This window comes from Lampris incognitus, chromosome 4 (assembly GCF_029633865.1).
Source record: "Lampris incognitus isolate fLamInc1 chromosome 4, fLamInc1.hap2, whole genome shotgun sequence".
NCBI classification, from domain to species: Eukaryota; Metazoa; Chordata; class Actinopteri; order Lampriformes; family Lampridae; genus Lampris; species Lampris incognitus.
This window is the reverse complement of record NC_079214.1, coordinates 17875321-17899738: the sequence shown is the minus strand read 5'-3', so window position 1 is coordinate 17899738 and position 24418 is coordinate 17875321. Positions and strand designations below refer to the sequence as shown.

Here is a 24418-nt window from a genome sequence, read left to right as displayed (position 1 = left end):
AGTTACACCTTAATATATGCTGAATGAAATTGAAAAATACAGTAATATGAAAACCTCACCTGCCTTTTCATGTTAGTATAGTTTCTTTTGCCTGCTATATAGCATTTTGGCACCAATTACCATAAAGAAAATATATGTTCCTTTGTTTTTCTATATTATTTTTTATAAGAAATAGCTTTCCAAGACCTTTCCACTTCCCAATCTTTAGACTGTGGTAAAAAAACAGAAAATAATTTGACCGACCTCCAATTCAAAATAGGTGGTATGCATTAGAAAAGAAAATCCACTCTAAGGCACAGCAATTCTACCTGGGTTTTTTTTCTTAAGATGTGAATATGAGAATTAAACAGCATGAACAGCTCTTTTCAGGTAAGAGGAAAATAAAGACGGATGTCATCAGGCAACCAGCCCTTGACCTGCTTTACTTAATGAACATTATGGACAATCACAGTACTGAGGGGGAGTTTCATAGACATGTACGCACAATTTCTGGTTAACAACTGGAAGCACCACACCAAGTAAAGTTCAATTGAGTCTAAAAACTCAAGCAAAACCACCCTCAATTAAGTCTCATTGGAACTAATCAAAGTTTTATCTCTTGGAAGCAATGGCATAGCCAGCTGTAGGGATTTCGGGTTTGAACACCCCCCTAAATATTTTTGACAGTTTCAAACAAGAAATTCTTGGGCGTGAATTTATTGTGGTGCATCATCGCATAGTTAGTCAAATAACATTGGTCTTTTTTTGCATATCAAATGATGGTCATGACTATGAAATTACTTAATAAACCAAGTATATTTATACATTTGCCATGCCATCAATTTGAAGGGGAATTTGACTTGGGTTTGCTTTTACAAATTGTGATTTCTTGAGAGTTCTACAAAGGATGGATTGGGAATACAAAAAGATGAAAGGATTATACATAGAGGTTCTACAGTGACTATACATAGAGTTCCTAAACTTGTGGCTAATATATATACGTCCGGGTAGCGTAGCAGTCTATTCCATTGCCTACCAACACGGAGATTGCCGGTTCCAATCCCCGTGTTACCTCTGGCTTGGTCAGGTGTCCCTAGACACAATTGGCCGTGTCTGTGGGTGGGAAGCTGGATGTGGGTATGTGTCCTGGTCGCTGCACTAGCGCCTCCTCTGGTCAGTCGGGGCGCCTGTTCAGGGGGGAGGGGGAACTGGGGAGAACAGCGTGATCCTCCCACGTGCTACGTCCCCCCTGGCAAAACTCCTCACCGTCAGGTGAAAAGAAGTGGCTGGCGATTCCACATGTATTGGAGGAGACATGTGATAGTCTGCAGCCCTCCCCGGATCGGCAGAGAGGGGGGTGGAGCAGAGACCGGGACGGCTTGGAATAGTGGGGTAATTGGGGAGAAAAAGAGGGGGTGGGAAGCCACAAAAAAAAAAAAGGAAAACACAAAGTTGAATCAGTTCATCCAGACACAATGTTTAGTGGGAGAAACGGTTCATCCCTCATCTAAGTGACTTCGTCAGTCTCAACTGACTGCAGGTCATGAAACATTTCTCCCACTAAATGTTGGTCTAGATAAACTGGTTCAATTTCCTGGGATGTGGCTAACATATTCATTGAATAAATTAAATTAAAAATCTTTTGATAGGCAGCCGTACGTTTTGTAATTTCTAAACATAGAAACCATGCATATTTTGGAAGTATTGGGTATTTTCCCGACTGTCACATTTTTTGGAAGCAGTTGCACCTCCACTGAATGGAAAAGTTAACAAAAAGTTACTCTTCCTGTTGGCTGTAATAAGGTAGATGCATCAATGTACATAAGTTGGGCTTTATCATCTCATGGCTGTGATAAGAGTTGGTTAAACATTTTTTACCAGGATAAAAAAAATATATATGTAAAGCACATCCTCCTCTAATAACTGGGATGTTCCATTGAACATAATGCCCCCATAAATATTGGATGATAATGGCTACAGAGAGTACAGAACAAAGCAAAGACAAACAAGGTAGAGAAGAGACGGATTGGCCAGATTGCCTGCTGTTGTATGGTGTGTGTGTGTGTGTGTTAAAAAAAAACTGAAAAAAATGCAGAAATTGTTTTTCTTCTAGCCTCCAAAGTTTTCACTTTGAGATGGAGGTTCAGGGTATATTTGTTGGGTAATGATATATGGGGTTCACTCAGTAAAAGAAAATAGAAGTTTACTCCCATTAAGATAGGCACAGCGGGTCAAGGAAACCTAGAACTGCCAGCAGCATATTGATTGCGTGCCCTGTATTAATAGCAGGGGTGCCGCTCTTCTTTAGGCCAGGGCTTTTCATCCTAACCCAATGGCAATGAAAGTAGTACAGCTCCAGCGGCACACCGCTGGTGATGTATAGGAAGTTAAATCAAGCTAAAGTCAGTTGACTCTTATTTGAGTAAGTCTGACCATCTTTGAAGGATTACAGTTTTTAGGACGGAAAATACGTTTACATCATAGTACATTTAGCAATAAAATGCTTCAAAACTGAACTGAATCTGTGCTGAATTCAAAGATTAAGGTAGCAGAGACTGATCATTGGTGCAGATACACTTGTAGTGTGAGAAGGGTTATGGACTCTTTACCTGTACTCTGCTCAAGGTCATTATGAATATCTGAAGTGTGTTTGAGTTTTAAGACTACAATCTGAAGGAATCTGGACTCTAGACTCGATGTAAATGAGCAACAACGTACAACTAAACACAAAGATAAAGACGAGAGCAGCACAAGACCCAGTGTTGCCTAGTAACAGCTGGAGGAGAATGCAAAGTAGTTGTGTGGCAATGATGAGGGTGTGTATTATGGTTGAGTATGTCGAGCAGGTTTAATGGGACCTTAATGGGATTATTGGCAAATAATTTTGTTACCAAGATAAACCAATTGTTATGATCAGTAGAGGTGGACCCAAATGCACACAAAGACAATGGAATTAAGTAATGTAAAAGGGGTTTATTGTAAGGATAGAACGAGAACGGCAGGTTAGACAGAAAGTAGAGAGGCGATGGCGAATGGCAGAGCTGGACTGAGCTGAACGGTGGATGGCAAAGCTGAACTGAGTAGGACAGAGGGACGAGGACGTGAGTGTGGCTGGCAGAGGATACGGGAGCAGGAAAGGCAGGCCGGCCAGCAGGGGAATCAGGAGAGAAGTGATCATGGAAGCACAAGGAGACATGGCAGTGGCGTTGTTAGGCCTGTGCGTCCAAGGCTACAGCCCCAACCGAATGTTTTCTGAAAAGCCATGGATCTCTAAAAATAGCCCCAGATCTATTCATCTGTCCTTCCGATCATGCATTAAAACCCTCGAAATTAATATAACATTGTTGATCAAAAATGCAAGTACATTTTGTGTCCTCTGTGTGTCATTAAAGCAAATCTATTTCACACTACCAAGCTACGGAGGTGACAAGACAGGATTTTTTTTTCGCGGTCACTTAATACTAACCTGTGGCCTCAAAATACTTATTTCGTGCCCACGAATTACTTTTAAACAATTTCAGTAAAAATTTTGAGGGCTCAGGGTGGTGTAGCAGTCTATTCCATTGCCTACCAACACGGGGGATCGTCGGTTCGAATCCCCGTGTTACCTCTGGCTTGGTCAGGTGTCCCTACAGACACAATTGGCCGTGTCTGTGGGTGGGAAGCCGGATGTGGGTATGTGTCCTGGTCGCTGCACTAGCACCTCCTCTGGTCGGTCGGGGCACCTATTCAGGGGGGAGGGGGAAGTAGGGAGAATAATGTGATCCTCCCACGTGCTACGTCGCCCTGGCGAAATGCCTCAGTATTAGGTGAAAAGAAGTGGCTGGCGACTCCACATGTATCAGAGGAGGCATGTGGTAGTCTGCAGCCTTCCCTGGCCAGGCAGAGGGGGTGGAGCAGTAACTGGGATGGCTCAGAAAATAGGGTAATTGGCCAAGTACAACTGGGGAGAAAAAAGGGGGTAAACATCTTTTTGAGGGCTTGAAATGATGTCACGTCCATGCCCAGCATGCTGAGTGCTGATTGCTCTCACCAGCATACTTAGATGTTAGGTAGCTAATAATTAACAACACAATATTGTATAATTACCTTACAAAGCACGTCATGATTTGTACATTTCAGAAAGACATGCACGTTAGGGTTAATGCTCCTGTCTGTGCCCTTGACCGAGGCATGGCAAGACGAACTGGAGTTGGTCCCCGGGTGCTGCACGGCAGCTGCCCACTGTTCTTAGCTGCACAGCTAAGATAGGTTAAATGCAGAGCATAATTTCCCTACGGGGATCATTAAAAGCCTGTCAAAATCAAAAATCAAAATCAAAAGTGAAATGATTTTTGGAAAAAGTGCAGATGATAGAGAAATCAACGTGGGTCACCAACTTGTAGCATGTGTGCAATCCCGCACTAGGCAGGCTGGGGATGAACGTGACATCATTCCGAGCCCTGAAAACTTTTACTGAAATAATTTAAAACTAAATTGGGGCCATGGAATAAGTATTTCAAGGCCACAAAGTAGTATTTTGTGGCCACAAAAAAAAAATCTTTATGTCAAATCTGCGGCTCTGTATCACACTACTTGCTTGGCACGTGCACATTTTGTGAGTGCGAGAGAGAAAGAGAGCACGTGCAAGAGAACTGCACTGGTGACAGGGCATTGTTGGCATCTGGTAGTTAGCAAGCTAATTCACTAGGGCAAGTCTTGAAGGCTATGGATACAAGAAGCTTTTTCAAAAAGAAAAAAGGATGAAGGCAACGAGGCGCAGGCGGGGCTAGAGGAGGCGGAGGAAGAGTTATCTCCTATTGCTGTAGTAGCAGATGAGTCAGGACGAGGGAGTGCCACAATGTTAACAGATACAATATGAGAGATAGAGAAAGAACTTGAAAAAGTAACAAGAGCACAACAGAGGAAGGGATGAGGCCATGAAGATAGATATTATCAGATGGAGAGCACAGAATCCACTGATTACACTACAGTAATAAATAGCAATAGAATGCAGACTGATGTACATCTGTTGCTGCATTGAATACTGGACTATAGCTGGCATCCAATAGTGTTGCTGTGTTGTGTGACTGTCAACCCATATGGAATAATGAGCACTGATTAGTATTTAGCCCCTATGGGATGGAATAGTGCATTAATGGTTTGTGTTTGTATAATCTGATATTGGTTGGTGTGTTCAAATTGGTTGGTGTGTTCAAATAATTGGTCAAGCCTACATATAAAATAAATTGATAAATAACATGTGTTTATCATCCAAAGATCACATCAAAAAAATTAGAGATGCTGATTGCATCCTTTTTATGACCAAGACAGGTGAGAGGAGAACAGGAGGACAGCAAAGGAGATGGAGTATGACAGAAAGATGAGACACCAAAAGAACTACAAGAGAGGTGAAGAAGAGGAGAGCATTTAGATAGACAGATAAGACACAGGGTTAACAGTTTGCCACAGTTTAAACTTGTCCCAGCTCAAAAGGAGCCCTTGTCACACAATAAAAGCAGAAGCTATAAGACCAGGCTGGTCAATTTTCAAAATTGAACAAAGCATTAGCAACATACCATCTAGCATATGACTGCTTCATCAACACCAAGGCTCCTTTATTTTCCTTAAGGTTTTACTCCTGCTGCTGAGAATAAAAACAATAATGAAGTTGACTAACAACACAGATTACTCTCATTTTATGTTGTGAAAGCCAACCTATGCACCTGACTGGAACGTTTTGTCAGACCACAGTGTCTCACATCATATACTCATTTTGCTCTGAAATAACTTGGAAATGGTGCAATTATCGAGTCAAAACCAAAGCTTTCTGGGCTGGGTTAAGCCCCTAATGTCTCAAGATCCTAACAATGCCTCTGAGACACCGTAGGTACAGGTAACGCAAACAACACGAGGAATAACTCTAAATATGCAATCCCAGAGTGGCTGAGAATGAGAGATTATCACAGTCGTTGAAACAACGATCTGGCGATGAGTGGATAGAAAACTAGAGTAGATATACTGTTGAGCTGATGGCAGGCAGGTGTGCAGGCTGGGCGGGTAAGGCGAATGAGCTGCAAATCAGGAGGGAGCTGGAGAGTGCCAGGGAAGGAAGCCACGCCCCCCCCCCCCCACACACACACACACACAGGAAAACAGGAGACACCGGGGAAAAAGGGAAACGTATAGAAACACAAGGGAAACAATTGGAGCCACGGCCAGGGCCGTGACACCAATATTCCAATTAATGCAATAACAGTACGAGTTATACAATAATGATGAATGTGCTGTACAGAAAGGCAAATCTATTTTGTTAAATTTTGGCAGTATAAGAGATACGGAATCATATTAGTGGACTGCAACATCTGGGTAGCTCCAAGACCCCAAAACAGACCGGGCTACGCAGCTATCAACTAGCTGTCCAGTGTGGTTATGGGACTTTGAGACTGTGGTTGTAGAGTGAAGTCTGTCTTTTTTATTCAAAACTTAACTGCGTATGAACATGACAAGATTAACCACTAAAGTGAACATTTTTACCAACACAGTGTCAATTCTGTGAAAAACATCCAAAGGCCTATAAGTTGTTACACTGCTTGTAGCATCACTGTTCCCTGGCTAATTGGCTAAGCCTATTTCAATTTTCAAGGTTTACCAAGCATCTAGATACTGTAATTTACTGCCAACAACACTGTTTAATGGGCTATAAGAAGATCTTTGTAGACTGCTTTGCTTCCCCTAAACAAGAGTTTCCCCAAAAAAAAAAAGCAAGCAAAGATCTTCAACGTAGTTACTTACCAATGCCTATGAAAGCGTTATGCAGTCCATGGCGAGATGGATCGCAATTTGCACATTGCAATTCCGCGTGGTGCCCTATCTGGAAACAATAAGATGCCTTTGCAAAGGCACATAGAGATTACATCTTATGTAGTCTTTATGAGATAACTGGTCAAAAAGAAAAAAAAAATAAGCAGGTTGAACCAATCTAGCCTCAAACAGTTGAAAACTGAAAAATATGGAAAGTGTTAATACAAGTCAGGCAGCAACACATTATCTAATGAAAAAGTTTATTTACTGTAGTTTGTGATCATGCGTAGCCCTGAAGCCCTTAAAGCACTACATTCTATGTTTTTTGCAGCTTATTGTAACAATGATTTGAGTAATTACAAAAAGAGCAATAATGTTGCAGTTCACCCTCTCACAAAAGGTCTCCACTTAAGAGATTCTATTTTCTATTAAATGTTGTCTGGATCAGAGTGCGAATTATACGATGACAATGGGGGGGGGGTCAACGCGAATTATACGATGACAATGGGGGGGGGTCAACTTTTTCTTCAGGGCTTAAAGGGAACCCAGTACAGCACAGGCACATGCTTCAGTGAACCAAAGTCTTACAATCCTTACAGTATCTTGCTTGTTTAACGCAATGCCTGCAGTCTGTAGATGGTGATGAATCAAATCCATTACATCAGCTCATGGGGAACGTATCGCACAACTTTTGTAGTCAGGGGTCCCCAACAAAGTATTCTAGAGCAAAACTGCCAGCAAGTCACACACACACACACACACACACACACACACACACACACACACACACACACACACACACACACACAAACAGTAGAGCTTTCCACTCAAACACAGACCCACACAATGCTGTACCAGAAGTTTCTTTACAATCAATAGCCAACACTTTATTAAAAGTCAGAGCATATTAGTTGAGAACAACAGGGTATGATTATTGTGCATCTCATCAGTTTCTGAAAGTATTAAAAGTCATAGCATATTAGTTGAGAACAGTAGGCTATGATTGTTGTCCATCCCATCAGTTTCTGAATGTACTAGTCGCTTAAATATCTGGTATGATGTCATACATTTTAAAGCGCAGTCTCCTTTGTAACTCACCTCTCTGCTACTAGGTCCTTCCTACTCACTGTCCTCTTGACCTCCTTCTGCCTGCTGACTATCATTCTGACCTCCCTCTGCTTCCTTAATACAACAGCACATAAATGCAAACCTCACCATCGCCCATACTACCATGCTCAGTATTAAACCAGCATGATGACACAGAAAACACAGGCTGAATTATCATCTCAAAATCCTAATTCTTACAAGTTTCAATTTAATATTTTTAAGCACATAAAAGTGCCGGATACCTCCTCTTGTCTTGCTCATGTTGACTCTGTGAATGAAAACTAATCTGGGTTCAATAAAGTAGTAATACATTTGAATTAATACAATTAATCAGCCTTCAGCACACATGGACTTCAGTATTGTTCAGTTACCCGTGCAGGAAAAACTCCTGCATTTGTGAGTGAAAACAAAGGGGTGCCTACTATAAAAGCTAATATCATAAAGGCAAAAGGCTAACTAAGCCACCACAGCCACACAAGACTATTACAATTAAATAATAAACTCTATATTGATGTCAAAACATATCTCTACAACAACTAATCCTCCATTGTCTCACTGTTCAAACTAACAGATTATATATGACATTTTATATTGGTAATGAAATGCCAAGCCATAGGCACAGCTAGCTAGCTATTTAGCCAACATTGAAAATGCGTGTGCGCTATAGCTAACATTATGTAACCGAGCTATTTTCTCGCCCGGTGCGAGATTCGCCACGAGGTGTACTGCACCGCACAAGGCGACATCACTAACCGCTCGACTAAAGGGTCAGACCCCCTAGTCGATCGGCCAGTGGGTCTTATTAGTAGTTTACAATTAGGTAAGGCAAACGTTACTACTAATAAGACACGTTAGCCCCTAGCTAACGGGTCTGACCCTTTAGCCGAGCGGTTAGTGATGTCGCCTTGTGGTGCAGTACACCCCGTTCGAAACCCGCACCGGGCAAGAAAATAACCGGTTACATTAGCGTAGCTAAACTGTAAGTTAATGCAAGTTAGAAACTAGCAAACGTTAGCGTTCATCAGTAGACGGTCTAATTCAGAAACGCTGAAGGCAAGAAAGTGTACTAAACTAGCTAGGTACTTACATTAACCTACAGTTTCTCCACTAGCTTGTGCGACGTACCCGAGCATATACTGTAACGAACGAGTCTTTCTGAAAGACTTCAGTGTCCGGTATGTACCGGGTCTATGGCGTGTGGTTTCAAAATCGGCGCGAACAGAAAAGCCTCCTCGTGAACGCGCAGAGCAGTATCGCGAGGGCGCATTTCTGATCCGCGTGCACAGACCGCGTGCAGAGTTGAGTTTCGACACGTCACTGCTCGCGCGAAAATTAAATGGGCTTGCCATACGCGCGACGAGTGTTGACACCTCCCTGCTCGCTCGACAAGTTGACCGCTCACCCTGCCCGCTAATGGTGGTGCACATGGCAAGCCCTTTTAACATTTATTAGCTACGTTTGACTATCCGGAATCAACATCACAGATATCAACAACGTCGTTTTGACGAGTCAAAAGCTGAATTACAGATATCTGCAGTGGTGTCACTGTTGATGACACTCGACTCGTCACATAGCCGAAATAACAATTACAGATATTTGTAATTCAGTTTTGACTAGGCAGAATGAAAGTTGCGGATATCTCAAACGTCATTTTGACTAGTCAGAATTGTTGTGCGTGACGTTGCTGCTGCTTCTCATTGGATATTGGTCTAGCAACGCATTTTGAACAGATTTTAAGTGTTAGCAAAGCAATGGCGGTTGCTGTTGTGGATAAGATAGTAAATGCCATGAAATAGAAAGAGCTTATCAAGGAATTTGTGGCGAACGAGAGCTTCGTTCACTGGGGAGTTGTGGTTGAAATGTACAGCGCATTGTACATTTTTGTCTTATTAGAGGAGGATGTGCTTTATATATAATTTTTTAATCCTGGTAAAAATACTTTAACCAACTCTTATCACAGCCATGGAAAGATAAAACCCAATTTATGTACTGTAGCGAATTCGGGGGGCAACCACAGGAACTGCCCCAGCCGCGCCGCGGGAGACATCGCTGACCGCTCGACTAAAGAGTCCAACCCGTTAGCCGACGTATGGAGCACGTTACACTACCCCCCTCCTTCGGGAAAGCGCGTATCCCACCTCTGACACCAATGTAGTGAATTCGGGGGGCAGCCACAGGAAATGCCGCAGCCGGGACGCGAACCCGTATCTCCCGCACCGCGGGAGACATCGCTAACCGCTCGACTAGCCAGCCGCTTCGTTTCACGTGACAGTGAGGAGTTTCAGCAGGGGGACGTAGCGTGTGGGAGGATCACGCTATCCCCCCCCCCCCCCCCCAGTACACCCTCCTTCCCGAAGAGGCACCTTGACCAACCAGAGGAGGCGCTAGTGCAGCGACCAGGACACATACCCACATCCGGCTTCCCACACGCAGACACGGCTAACCAAGCTGGAGGTAATACGGGGATTCGAACTGGAGATCCCCGTGTTGGTAGGCAATGGAATAGACTGCTATACTGCCCGGACACCCAAGCTTGTTTGATTTCATTACACTAACATGACATAAGGACATATTGCACCGAACATAAAACAGCAGCAACATTGGGGCGATGTAACTAATTGTTATTGTGTGCAAAAGTTAATAAAATTAGAGCAAATTACACTTATTTACTGTATCTAGCATCATATATTCATTTCAGTATTGTCTCAAATACTATGTGACGTTGGCACACACAAAGACACACATGCACCCACGATATGCTCCTTTTAAGAGTTTTTTTAAGGGTAGATTGGGTGATTCTCTGCTCACTGGTTTTGCTTGTAGAGAGAGTGGCAGTCGGAACTGCCAGGGTTGAGGATTTACCGCTGGATTGGGCTGAGCCTCTTCCTGTGGTGTGTTCTTCCTTGCCAGGGAGACTCACCCTTCTTCCAATACAGCTCAGCAATGTTTACTGTATGTATTACTCACCTCGAGCACACATCCATGTACAGGCACATACACATGCACCCACAAACTCACACACCTTCACCCATGAGCATGAACACATGTGCATACACACTCATACACATGTACACATAAACACACACACCACAATCATACAAAAGCGAATCCACTCAAGAGCATTGCTGCCCTTCCGCAAAGAGAAGCCTTACTCGTAATGAAAACACCACTGTGGCAAAGTCATTAAAAATGGTCAGTGTGGTCTGACTGCACTCACATGCACACCCATTTCCTTTAATGCGCCCAGCGTGACCTGCCAGTGCGTAGGCCTAATCCAAGCACTATCTCAGAGAAGCAGACAGAGTGAGGAGCCCTGTAGTGTGGCACTTCCATCTATTTCTGGTCATTACAGCACTAGGCCTCTCGACACAGATAGAACCAATGAAGGAGAACTTCAGTAAATGACCAGTGTACACTGCCAGCACCTCTTTGTGCTGCACCCTCTGACTCTGTGTTGCAGGAAGCCAGAGTTCTCCTCTGGCTCTCTTGTTGCATATACACAGCCGCACCATGAGTATTGTGAAGGCCTTCCAATAAACTTGCTCCTTGCCAAACAGCGGGTGGGAAGAGTCTGCCCAGTCTAATGACCTAAATTAAGCAACATATACTGAGAGCATTAGGCTAAGAAACTGGTTGATTTCCCGGGCCTCGATGACTGCAAGAAGCCTACCTCCTCTAAATCCCAAAGGGATAAATGATGCCCATTAAGCGGTGAAGTTTGTAATGATGCTTTTGATTAGTGGGTTGTCAGGAGGTATTGGCCCTGCTCTCATCACTGTGTTGTCTAGCACTTTAAGGCCTCCATAAAGATGAGTGTTTTTGAGGAAAGATGAAAAAGCAGGAGACATGTGCCTAATGAAGTCTCGGGCTTATAGCCTCTCTCATGACAGGATAATTACAGCAAAGGCTTTCAGCGAACACTTCAAAGGACACTTCGTCCCTGTACCAGCACCAAACGACACATCTCACCAATCAAGATGGCCTGGCTAAATCACCACCCAACCCGCCTGTAGCGTGTCCCTCCCACCAATACACTGACACTCCGCAAAGTCACTAATATCTCCATAAGAAGGAGACAAACTAGTATCACCACACACATACAATGTACTTACAAAAATTGGTCTTAGTGATATTAGCGCACACACTTGTTGGCCGCATACAGAGTGCCACAATGCATACTGGCATGTGGGCCCATTTACATCTCACTGCGACATATATTGAAGCTGTTGACAAAGTGTCGATACCTGATGCACCAGGCACCCTTTGGCAATCTATATGAGACATAGCGGGTTAGCCACTACCTACCCTCAACCCTAAATTTAATCTAACCTGTATTAATATTCATGTATCAGGCAGAAGTTTAACACTAGAATACCCACTGCCTCTATATACAGACACCGGAGGGTTCCTCGCACATCACACCATGTCCACAGCGTCAACATATGACGCTATGGGGTGAAAATGTGTTGGACATCCATCCATCCATTATCCGAACCGCTTATCCTGCTCTCCGGGTCGCGAGGATGCTGGAGCCTATCCCAGCAGTCATTGGGCAGCAGGTGGGGAGACACCTTGGACAGGCTGGCAGGCACAAACAATAGGGTGTTATCAAGATTGCAAAGGGACAGTTAAAAACAATAGATTGGACAGCCGAATATCCACATCAGTCTTTATACTGTGAAATCACCTTAACAAATCCACCGTTCTGCATGCTAACAGCATAGCATAAAATGGGGGTCAGCCCTAGTATGTTCCCTCATGAACTGAGGTTCGGTTAAGGGTGAGGGTGAGGGAACATAGGGCTGAGATGTGCGTGGTGCGCACACATTTTATGCTTAGCCTTAATGCGAAGTGTGTTGCGTGATTAATAGTATATTAGTTACATCCTATTGAGAGTATTGCTACAAATCCACCCCCTTAATTTTACCCACCACAATGAAGACCTCTGTACCTTGAAAAGGAAAGCTTTAGTAAATGGGGAGAACTATGGATGATGCCAGTGAAATGGGGGGAAACAGGAATTTACCTCATCCCCATAATTTACCTTCAGATAGGTAAATTAGATAGATACTTGCTCGCTTACTAAAATGAATTTCTGGTTATAGGACTGTCTCTGCTTGTTTCATCATTCCAAAAAAGAAAATGTCAACACATCTCTGAATTTATTTACTCTATTTATTTATAAGCCTCAGATCCTCGGAAACATCTCTGAAACATCAGGATTTTATCTTGAAAAATATGAAAAAGGGGTACTTTGACAAAAAAAAAAAAAAAGACAACTGAGCTTGATTTTTCCACCTTAATCAGAAAATCGAGGGCTTTAAACACTGACCTCGATTAGTACCTTAAGTGAATACGAATGGCTTGGTATGTTTTCTGGGGCAAATTGAAAACCTTCGGTGTAATTTTAGCAAAGTTTGAGACACACTCTATTTGTAGAGATGGAGATGCATGAAATAGACCAAAACCATTAGAGAACAGAAGTTTGAAGTCCACATGCTTCTAGAGAACTTTGTAAATCAAGCAGGGCTGAAAAGAATATTAATAACCACAGCCTGAAAGGGAAAAAAATCTCTCACAAATGGTACAACATCAAGTAGTTAATGGCCAATAAGATGCACTTCGAGCGCATAAAAACTGTAGTATCCCATATAAAACTTTTAGTAAGGACCCTTTAATTTTCACTAGATACTTTTTTTTTCAAGGGACTACAGTAAATATGTCCTTTCAGAGCGGGTCGGGGATGATGAATTAGTTTCTGGTGGATGAGATAAACAGCATCACTAGAATGTAAGTGTCTAGGATGCAACCATATTCTCTTCTTGAGGAGAATTAAATTGAGTGGAAACGGGGATGGGGCATGGAGCAAGGCAGAGCTGGGAAGCTGCAGGAGCTAAATACATTAAAACAATATTTGCAAACGTTTTACTTCAGAGTCAGCATGCTAAGCCATTTTGATAATTGCTGAGACTTCCTAACTGGCATGAACTGCTCCAAGCACCGGAAGTGATGTACAGGGGCAGTTGTGAAATCCATTGTGACATGTTAAGAGCAAAATAACAATTAGATTTGTTTGAATGGCTCTGCTGAACACATTTTCAAATTTCACTTTGAAAAAAAAAAGAAAGTCAAATCTATGCCAGACGCTGGATGCTGCATAATTAACAAGCACGCGCCGAAAACTTTCCCCACCGACTTCTGGAAGAATGGGTGGCACGGGAACAGATGGAGAGAAGCCATTTGAACACAGCGTAATGATGCGCCTCAGAAAACCTGCATGCGGCACATTTCAGACAAAACAAGCGAGGGAGTTTTGTGTCATCTATTTCTGTAAATCTACACCTGACGCATCTTCGCACAGATGTACAATTGAATTGTGACACTTGTCATTATACTGAAAAAGCTGTGTTCATTTGTTACAAAATGCTACAACATGTTTGGCTTGGCAAACTTTGGATATATGCTACACATTACCATTACAGAAATGTGTCAGTTCGCATTTTCAGATGATGTGTATAGATGTGTGTGAATTAGGAGTATAAGAAAATATCACTACACGAGTATGATCATATTATATAGTGCGACACTGTATCGACTCTCAAAAACACCATCAATTTTTAACTAATAGTGTACATGCAAAGATTCGTGGCAGACAGTGTTTCATTTTGCATTGTGTGTAAACCCCCGACCATTAAATAGCACTATTGTAATCTATCTTCAGCCATTTGGCTCTTCCCCTCCAGTGTAAACAGACAGGAAGTAGCGTAAACACAAAGAACACAGGCCTAGTATCGCAATATATTGAATCGTAGCCATTGTATCGTGATACGTATCGTATCGCCAGTCTTGCCAATACACAGCCCAGTTTAGTTTTTGAAGGCAAGTTGGCAAGCTTCCCTCTTAACCTTACACGTCTACAAAAAATAATCTTCAATATGTTGCTTTGTAAAATATTTGCATCTTATTAATGCACATCCCTCCATTGCGTCTTTTCCGTTTTTGATTCATGATAAAAGTTGATGAAGTCATTCGCTTATTTACTGTTTGTTATTTACTGAATCAAAGATGCTGACTGGACATTCTGTGAACATAATTGACCACGACACCGATGCTCAGTTTTCAATGGTTTACTGTCTGCCACTACACACACAGACCCAGTCTGCAGTCCGACCATTTACTCAAACCGAGTGGATGGCAGGAATGTCCATGTTAAGGTTTTCTGTGATAACACCTACAAAAGACTTAATTGTTTTTAAAGACAGGCTGAGAAAATGACCAAATGCCTGCTTGAGGACTGGTAATGGCGAGCTCGGACAGTGAAAGGAAGTACTGGAAAAGTCGACGTACCTTAGATCCAATATTAAAAGAATCCATGTAAACCTGGGTTTTAGAGATCACACATTTTTTTCAGCAACCTGAACAAAATCAAATCAATGCTTTTGAATTATTACTCCCAGTAAGTGCAATATTACTTTCCATGTAAATATACTCAAGTTAGTTGCATGGGACATTGTCTATGCACGTTGGCATTTCAGCTAACCAGTCACTCGCCGTCTGGGTAGGGAACCAGTATAAACCATATTGGAGGTAGTCCCATATAGCCAATTTGCAGGAGGACGGCTAAATATTCACTCAGCATCATGAATTTGCGTTAGCTTTGTTTTAACATTGGCTTAACAACACAACCTCTGTAAGCCCTTTTCATCAACACATCTGTTAGTAATGGAATAACACTGAATAAGGCTCACCCTCAAACAGCTTCAGAAGGGAGTAAAAGAAGCATTCAGCCATGATAAACAAATCATAAGGGGGCGCTCGGGTAGCGTGGTGGTCTATTCCGTTGCCTAGCAACATGGGGCTCGCTGGGTCGAATCCCCGTGTTACCTCCGGCTTGGTCAGGCGTCCCTATCACGATTGGCCGTGTCTGCGGGTGGGAAGCCGGATGTGGGTATGTGTCCTGGTCGCTGCACTAGCACCTCCTCTGGTCGGTCGGGGCGCCTGTTCAGGGGGGAGGGGGAACTGGGGGGAATAGCGTGATCCTCCCACGTGCTACGTCCCCCTGGTGAAACTCCTCGCTGTCAGGTGAAAAGAAGCGGCTGGCGACTCCACATGTATCGGAGGAAGCATGTAGTAGTCTGCAGCCTCCCCAGATTGGCAGAGGGGGTGGAGCAGTGACTGGGATGGCTTGGAAGAATGGGGTAATTGGCCGGATACAATTGGAGAGATAAAGGGGGGGGGAATAGAAAAAATCCCCAAAAAACAAAATCATCAGTCTACACCGGGGAGAGTGTTCGAGAACGGTTTTTGCAAAGACAATGAGCAATACTGAACCTACGTCTGTGATCGCCACTCCATTTAAGACAAGGTTCTTCAGTTGTTTTTTTCAAATTATCTTTTTTTTTTTCATTATTGACTATCACTCCTTGTTGGATTAGCTTTGACTGTGTTTCCCATCACCGTACCTTTCCGTCACAGACAAGGGTCCAAGTGGCCTCCTTTCACCCTGACCCTCAATTACCCTTTGCAATCATCACAGACAGGGGTAGAGGTACAGTAATAACCTCTGGTCTGATGCTACTCCAGACGTCTTTCTTATAAAGCACCGCCGAGAGAGAGGTGCTTTATAAGAAAAGCTGGACTCGGTGTTGACCAGTGCCGTGACCACAGCTGACTCATGGCTGCTGAGTGATACTGTAGAGGAGACGCTAACATTTACAATACCACCATTACCGCCGCACCTTGTGACCAAAGCAAAATCAGTGCACATTGCACACAACATGGAAATACATAAAACGTAACCATAGTGGATTTATAAGTCAGTCTAATAAGGGCAGCTCAGGTAATAAATATAATGAAGCGTGAAACATACGAAGAGTCCAGCGGTGAGAATGAGGATAAAAAAAGAGAACAGCAACAAGGTAATTAGGATGGAACTGGGGATTAGCCTCGGAAACAAATATTAAAATCAAATTCTTAGATTGTTCTCGTTTCTATTAAAACATCATAGGGCAACTATGTTTAGTCCTGAGTTTGACTTTTAGTCACAAGAGTATGACTGGATCATAACGTTTGCAGAGTAATAGCATGTAGGCCATATAGTCATGGGAAGATGCACACCCAGATTCTGCTTAAAGTAATTTTCTACCTCCCTGAACATCTGGCATTTTATATTTTGAGCATTTTTTGATCAAAACATATTATTTGATATGGTTTTTATGTATAGTTTTGCATGTTTTACTGAATTAATGAGATTAAATGATGTGGTCACTGACATCATTCTGCTTCAGTTGTCGGTTAACCGCTCGTCTATAAAAAAAAGTAATGGGATCGAGCGTTGCAAAATGCTAACTTGCTAACCAAAGCTAATGAAAATTCCTGTCTTTTTAGCAGTCTGTCACGCTCGAACATTGTCACCTTGTGCAGATATGTCAATGACGACAGCCGCATTGTGTGATCTGCTATATTGAAAAACCAAAATAAGTAATTGCAGCCAGAATTGGAGGTCACCGAGGTTTGGCTTCTTAACACTGCTGGTAAATGGTGCAAACAGACCTTTTTCCCTTAGATGACGAAGCTGAAATATCCTGGCCATGTTTGTTAAAATGCACTATTGTTATCATAACGTTGCTACTCACAACACATCTTTATTATGAGAAGCTGGCTCACACATATAAATTGGTTGACATCATGTGCGCTCTTTCAAAAATTTTAAATTTTTCTGAGGATGGCACTAAAAAGCAGGCAGAGACAGCACTTTTCCACAATAGCTGCTTTCTCCAATGGGCTTGAAAAAAAAAAGGGGGGGTGTTGAAAGATCAACATAGGCAAACACAGTGAACGGGGCCAAACTTCAACGCTATCAAGAGGTGTATTCTGCATTTATCTTATTGACAGTGCATGAAGATGTCTTTTTGTGGGGCGTCCGGATGGCGTGGCGGTCTATTCTGTTGCCTACCAACACGAGGATCGGCGGTTCGAATCCCCGCGTTACCTCCGGTTTGGTCGGGCGTTCCCTATAGACAGAATCCTGGTCACTGCACCACCGCCTCCTCTTGGTCGGTCAGGGTGCCTATTCGGGGGGAGGGGGAACTGGGGGGAACAGCGTGATCCTCCCATGTGCTACATCCCCCTGGCGAAACTCCTCACTGTCAGGTGAAAAAAAGCAGCTGGCGACTCCACATGTATCGAAGGAGGCATGTGGTAGTCTGCAGCCCTCCCCGGATTGGCAGAGGGGGTGGAGCAGCGACCAGAACAGCTCAGAAGAGTGGGGTAATTGGCCAGAAAGAATTGGGGAGAAAAAAAAGGGGGGGGTCCAAAAAGTTGTCTTTTTGTGTCCATATTTTTTTAGTTTTTACCCTCAGTGGGCATTACATATATCATTTATTGTGACACAAATAACATAAAATACAATCATAACAATCACAGTACCGCTGAGTATGTGTCATCACCATCACCTCTTCCATTCACCTCTTCAGTCAGTCGCCTGATAAAAGCACACAGAGGAAACGCATTACCAAACCACGGCCAGATTCACCCATATGTCCGCTGAATTTTTTTTTTTTTGCCTTTGGAGTAAGGCCTTAGGTGCGCAGGGCATCCAACATTTCATGGGCAATTATCTCAGCCGATGCCTTGCTCAACCCAAACAAATGGGCAATAGCCATTTGTAGCAGGATCTAGTTTGAAACCACCAGAGCGCAACTGCCACCTGCTTAGACGCAGACTTGGGGGGCATGGAGGCGAGTATGCCGACAACGGAGAAGCGTGTCAAGCTGTTCCCAAATATAATCAAAGGTCTGGTTCCCTCATACGAAGGTTAAAAGCTCAAATTGTTTACCGATTAGTGCATCCCGATGACAAAGGCCCCGTTCAGCAATGAAAAGTGAAGCTACACAACTGCCGATAAGAAAACTCTCTTTCCTCGCTCAGGGGTCATTAATGATTGTCACTAATACAAACTAAATTATGCAAGGGCATGAGGGTAATGCAATAAACACTAAAATCCAGTTATTTTCCCTTCCAAAAGATAAAAAAATAAACTCAATACAGAAACCTTTTTTTTTTTTTACCTTGACCCAGCTGTTATCTGACATGCCAGCCCGTGAAGCCAAACAAAGAGGGTACGATTTCACCGTGAAGCTCTCCATTACGTGAGACTATATTTTCCTCCTGACACTTTTTGTACATTTTCGTCGTGCTATTTGAAACACAGTGTGTCCCCTTGCTAATGACTGCTTCCTGATGTGTGCATTCATCCTTCGCACTAAAGCAATCTGTTTAACCAATAATTCACTCCGTAGCTCGCTCATCACACGTTCCTTTCCTGGAAGAAAAAGCAGAGATTACTTCTCATTGTTGCTGCGTTGGGCCCATCTGTGACCTAGAAAGATTTAGCAAGCCCTTCGAGCTGAGACAGTTATCAGGCTGAATTAGCCTACATACTGGGAGGCAGGGGCAAGGCTAACCAGGGGGAAAACCTGGCACGGCTCACTGTTGATGCCGGGGAATGCATTTCATATCATAAAATAAGATGGCTCATGATCTTCCGCAGAGGTAGTTTAGCACTCAGACGATAATGAACAAGCTGAGATTTCATTTCTGCAATTCCTAGTACCTTGCATTTAACATATCACATTAATGGCCCTTGGTTTTTTCATACTACTGCGTTGTATTTATATGTGGATTTGTTTAGGATTTCATTTCCACAGGATGGTGCATTAGCTGATAGCCAATAGGAATAGACAAATTAGGTCCGGTGTACTGCAGTGGCTGGATTGCAAAAATACATTTGAAAGATCATTTCTAACATACTGATTTAATTAAATCCCTTTCTCGCGATGAGTAATCAAATAAACAAAGCTATTCAGTCCCCTTGGGGTCCGAGAATCATTTTGCATTAACACCTTCATGAGTATGAAGTCGGCAAATCACACAGCAAACAGGTTCAGCCATTCAAGGATTAGTGGATTCATACAGCCGAGCTCCCGTTGGGCTGTCTGCCAACGGAGAGAAGCACAGCCCCGGTACTCACAATGCATACTCTGCCACAACTGGCATATCCACAGAGAAGCTCTCTGACAAATGAATGCCATGCATGCACACAGAAGCAGTGCTCTACATAGACACACACTGGACAGGATGCTGGAGCTGAAATGAAGAGAAGGTATAATATCTGTTTTTTTTGATAAATTTAGTTGCATATATTTTAGTTCTATGCTCCAAAAATGTCTTTAAAAGAAATCTGAGGAGAAACCCCAAATATGGCAACGTAGCCAACACACTAAAGACATCCCCCCAATAAAATATAGTGTGATCCATGAAGTGATTCTCCCAGAGACTTACTACAATAATTTACTCTGTCTGCACTTAGGAAACAGTATACCAATCCAATTGCCCTTATTATTAATTTTCTTTCACATATTTATATTAGATTTGAATCGTCATGTCGGAGTATTTGCATTAGATCATCAGGCTCACCGACACCAATTGCTGTGTTTGCACTGGACTCAGCAGAACAGGACCCCATCTTTAATCAAGATGTTTGCGTAGGCAGGTCTCGGGACTCATAACTGCTTCTTTAAAGTTACGGTGCAGAAAGAATAAATTTGGCTTCTGATCCCACATACAGGCATTATGTTTGTTGTTGTTGTGTCTGTTGATGTAAATATACTCATCTGATGTCACAACAGACGTCAGAGAACAAACACCGCAATGAAGAAAGAAAAACATGTTCCAGAAATCTCATGGTAGAACTATAATTTTTTGTATTTTTGTGGGGCAATTATGCTGCAATTCTATACGCACAAGCTCTAAAACCAGTTTGAAACCTTGGTCTTGGTTCTCAAATGGTTTGGGGAAACGCAAGCTGCATGGCTGGTGCGATATTTTACAATGTTTTGTTGTTGAGAGCACAACATTTTGATTAAAGGCACTTAAGTCCTCGGGTGTTAGAGGCTTGATTTTGTGTGCCGTCAGCAAATCAGTGGCGATTCGAGTTCAAGTGCCATCTATTCATGAAACGTCTGGTCGCTGCTGACTGAAAGCGAGAAGTTAATTTTTAGACAAATGCAAGATGAAATAAGTTTACGTTACTGCCATCTGCACTATAGTTTTAAGCAAGAGCCCTTCTAAGCTTGCATTTGAAAGTTTTCTCTAAGCTGTGGTCAAACAATCAGGCACCTATGGGTGCAAAACTCAATAATGATGCAAGCTTTGGATAGCAGAGTAACAAATAACAATTACCATTTTCTTTTCAAATACCAGATTGATAGTTTCCAGAAACATGACAATTCAGATTGTCAGGTAAACCGTCAACCACGGGGACATATACACACTTTACTGACTTAAATATAATTTCCGGTGGCCATCTAATCCTGGTGATGTTCATGAAACTGCCTAATGTGGCCTTAAAGCTGCTATAAGGAGTTTATTGATGATTATTTGTCAGTCTCAATTTAGTTTTGACATAAGCAAATGAGACCATGAGTGAAAAGATTAGATATTGCTATATGATTCCAAATGCTCGTCTGCGGGTCAGATTCCCTGTGAAAGCTGACAAAACAATTTGTGAGACACAGACGAGATACATAGCCACAATTAAAAATGCATTACCTCCGGCTTGGTCGGGTGTCCCTACAGACATAATTGGCCATGTCTGCGGGTGTGGGTACGTGTCTTGGTCGTTGCATTAGCGCCTCCTCTGGTCAGTCGGGAGTCCCCCCCTCCGGGGAACTGGGGGGAATTGTGTGATCCTCCCACGTGCTGCGTCCCCCTGGTGAAACGCCTCACTGTCAGGTGAAAAGAAGCGGCCGGCGACTCCACATGTATCGGACGAGGCATGTGGTAGTCTGCAGCCCTCCTCAGATCGGCAGAGAGGGTGGAGCAGCGACCGAGACGGCTCAGAAGAGTGGGGTAATTGGCCAGACACAACTGGGGGGAAAAAGGGGAGAAAGAAAATCCAAAAAAATAAAATTACCTCATCGCTGTATATCATAAAACACCTGTTTTTCCACAACACCGCTACATCTTTCACTCCTCTTCAAAACAAATTGCACAATACTACCAGAGGGCGAATATAGATTTTTGCGACAAGAGGAATTGTTTTTAACGTGAAAAGTTGTTCTTCCAAAAAGGACTACAACTTTTATCCACAGGGGTGCAAAGTTAACCAAAATCCAAAATTTAACATTCTGTGAAGTAAGAATTATAAAACAACCATAATAAATGGCTTTGAAATACTTAGTGACCTATTTGTGGTCTCACCGATGCATTTTCCTCCCACAGCATCATATATTGATACTTTTGCAAGTGTCAATAGGACGCACAAGGTACCTTCCATTATCTGCATAGAGATGCTCCATATACTACCATGTTAAATCTCGTTTGGCAGTGTTGGATTAATTTTTTATGACAATTTTTCTCCAGTGATGGATTGGCCTAAAGCAGCATATAGCTCAGGTAGGAGTTAAGTTTGGGTTGTGTTTGGGTTGGTGTTTGGTTTGTGACCCAGTTAAGGTTGGGTCGTGGTTAAGTTTAGCAATGAGATTCGGTAATGGTTAAGTTCAGTGTAAGGTTAAGTGGGTATGTAAAATTCGTAACTTGCACGTCCCATGTTGAGGCTTCGGCAAGAGCCTTAATACATGAAGGGGTAAGAATGGGCTCCTCTGACTTATCTCTCTCGAACTTGAATGATGAAAAGCTACTCTCTCTGCTCTCCCTTTTTCATGGCAGGTGGTGGGTCAGATTGACAAGCTAACGTCAGACTTTGACTTTGACCTGGAGCCAGATGACTGGACGGTGGCCACAGCCAGCAGCACGTCCAGCAGTGAGCGAGGCCTGGGAGAGGCCTTCAGGCTGGACTTCCTCAACCCTGATGTGCTCTCAGACAGCTGGGAGTTCTGCAGCTATCTTGAGGCCTCCGGTACGTCAGCCCGCCGGCCTGGTGAGCAGCTGGGGGAGCTGGGACGCGGGACTATCCCCACCCAGACCCAGACCCCCACCCCACCCCCCTCCACTGCCTCAGCCTACTCTCAGATGAATGGGGGGCTTCCGATTCCCAACGGGCCCCGCATCATTACCCCGGACTCATCCAGCGAGGAGGCCAGCAGCTCCACGCACAGCCACAAGACGTCCCGCACATCCGGCACGAGAGAGAGGGTTCGATTCAGTGACAAAATTCTGTATCACGCGTTGTGCTGTGATGACGATGAGGAGGAGGAGGAGCGAGGGGAAATGGAGGAGGAGGAGAAAAGTGGTTGTGCGACACCGGACAGTGATAGTGAGACAAGTCACCTGGCCAGCTCTTTACCCCCCAAACGCTCTTCTTCTGAGCACTCGCTCCTCCATAACTGTCTGGACCCTTCATTTGCCCCTTCGCCAGTGCGGGGGACATCAGGAGCTCACACACTACCCAGGAAAGGTCTCTTAAACCCGGGCTGCCGCAAAAAACTGCTACGAAACAGCAGCACACAAACTGTCTCAGACAAGAGCACCCAAACTGTACTGCCCTATATTCCAACCAAACAGAAAACAAAGAACCACTGAGATAACCCCAACCTTACCACAGAACACATGAACAGGACTGTGTACTATTTAATATTAAATTCATAGATCATAGATTAATACACAAATAAATTAATTACTGAATAAATAAATGATATATGGGAAATCACTTGACTACCTAAAGTCACTTTGAGGCTCAGGGAAAACAAGATGAAATGAAGCAAAGCAGTCCATTATGGCAGTGACAGACAAGAGATACCGGTGGACCAAAAGGCTAGTGCCTGTTTTAATGTTAAAAGATACACTGAATGAATTCCCTACGTGTAATTATTTGCAACTATTATTAAGATTACAAAAGCAATCTTCTTTTTTTTTTCTAGGAAGTTTGAAGTGGTCTGAGTTTGGAAAATGGATGTGTATGACGAGGGGTGTTCTTAGTCCTCATCATACACCATTATAAATCACAACAACGACAAAAAAAAAAAATGCTTGTTCCAACAATGTGGATACTTAACATTGCACATTCTGTATTCTGAATCTGTATAAACATCGTCTTTTTCATGTTCCAATTATTTCAAATGTCAAGAGCATTGTTGCTTTCAGTGAGGGAACATATGCATATGCACACGTCAAGCCTCCTCCTCTGTTTGAGGTCAACAAAACTACGCGAAGAGCCAGAACACAACACGGTTTACCCGCCCTTGATTTTATAAATCACTTCAATAACCCGTCTCCTGCTGGTCTAATGCTGAGAGTTTATCAGATGGGTGGTAGGTAGAAAACCAGGCATGTACATTTTGGAAATCGGCAGTCTGCGCCGTGACCTTTCGGGTCCTTCTCTTCCTCTCTGTAAGGGGGTGACCACACCAGAGCACAGGTTTGAACGGTGCACAGAGAGCATGCAGAAGGTTTTGTCTCTCCATTCAGTTTCCCGGTGGGGGTGTGGAGCTCAATATCGCAGCATTTTATTCACAGGGCTAACGCCAATAGCTGTACTGATCAATACGGTGGAGGCAGGTTGCAGTGAGAGGTGTTACTGCTGAGCACC

General features: G+C 43.2%; 1 protein-coding gene across 1 annotated transcript in view; it reads left to right on the top strand.

The window, feature by feature from the left end:
• The window catches only part of insyn1 (inhibitory synaptic factor 1), a 55818-nt gene extending 32237 nt beyond the window's left edge, over positions 1-23581 (top strand). The window contains exon 2 of the mRNA XM_056279206.1: positions 22600-23581. Coding sequence (XP_056135181.1) covers positions 22600-23412 — 813 coding nt within the window. The 3' untranslated portion in view covers positions 23413-23581. The remainder of the gene's footprint in view (positions 1-22599) is intronic.
• The last annotated feature ends 837 nt before the right edge of the window (positions 23582-24418 follow it).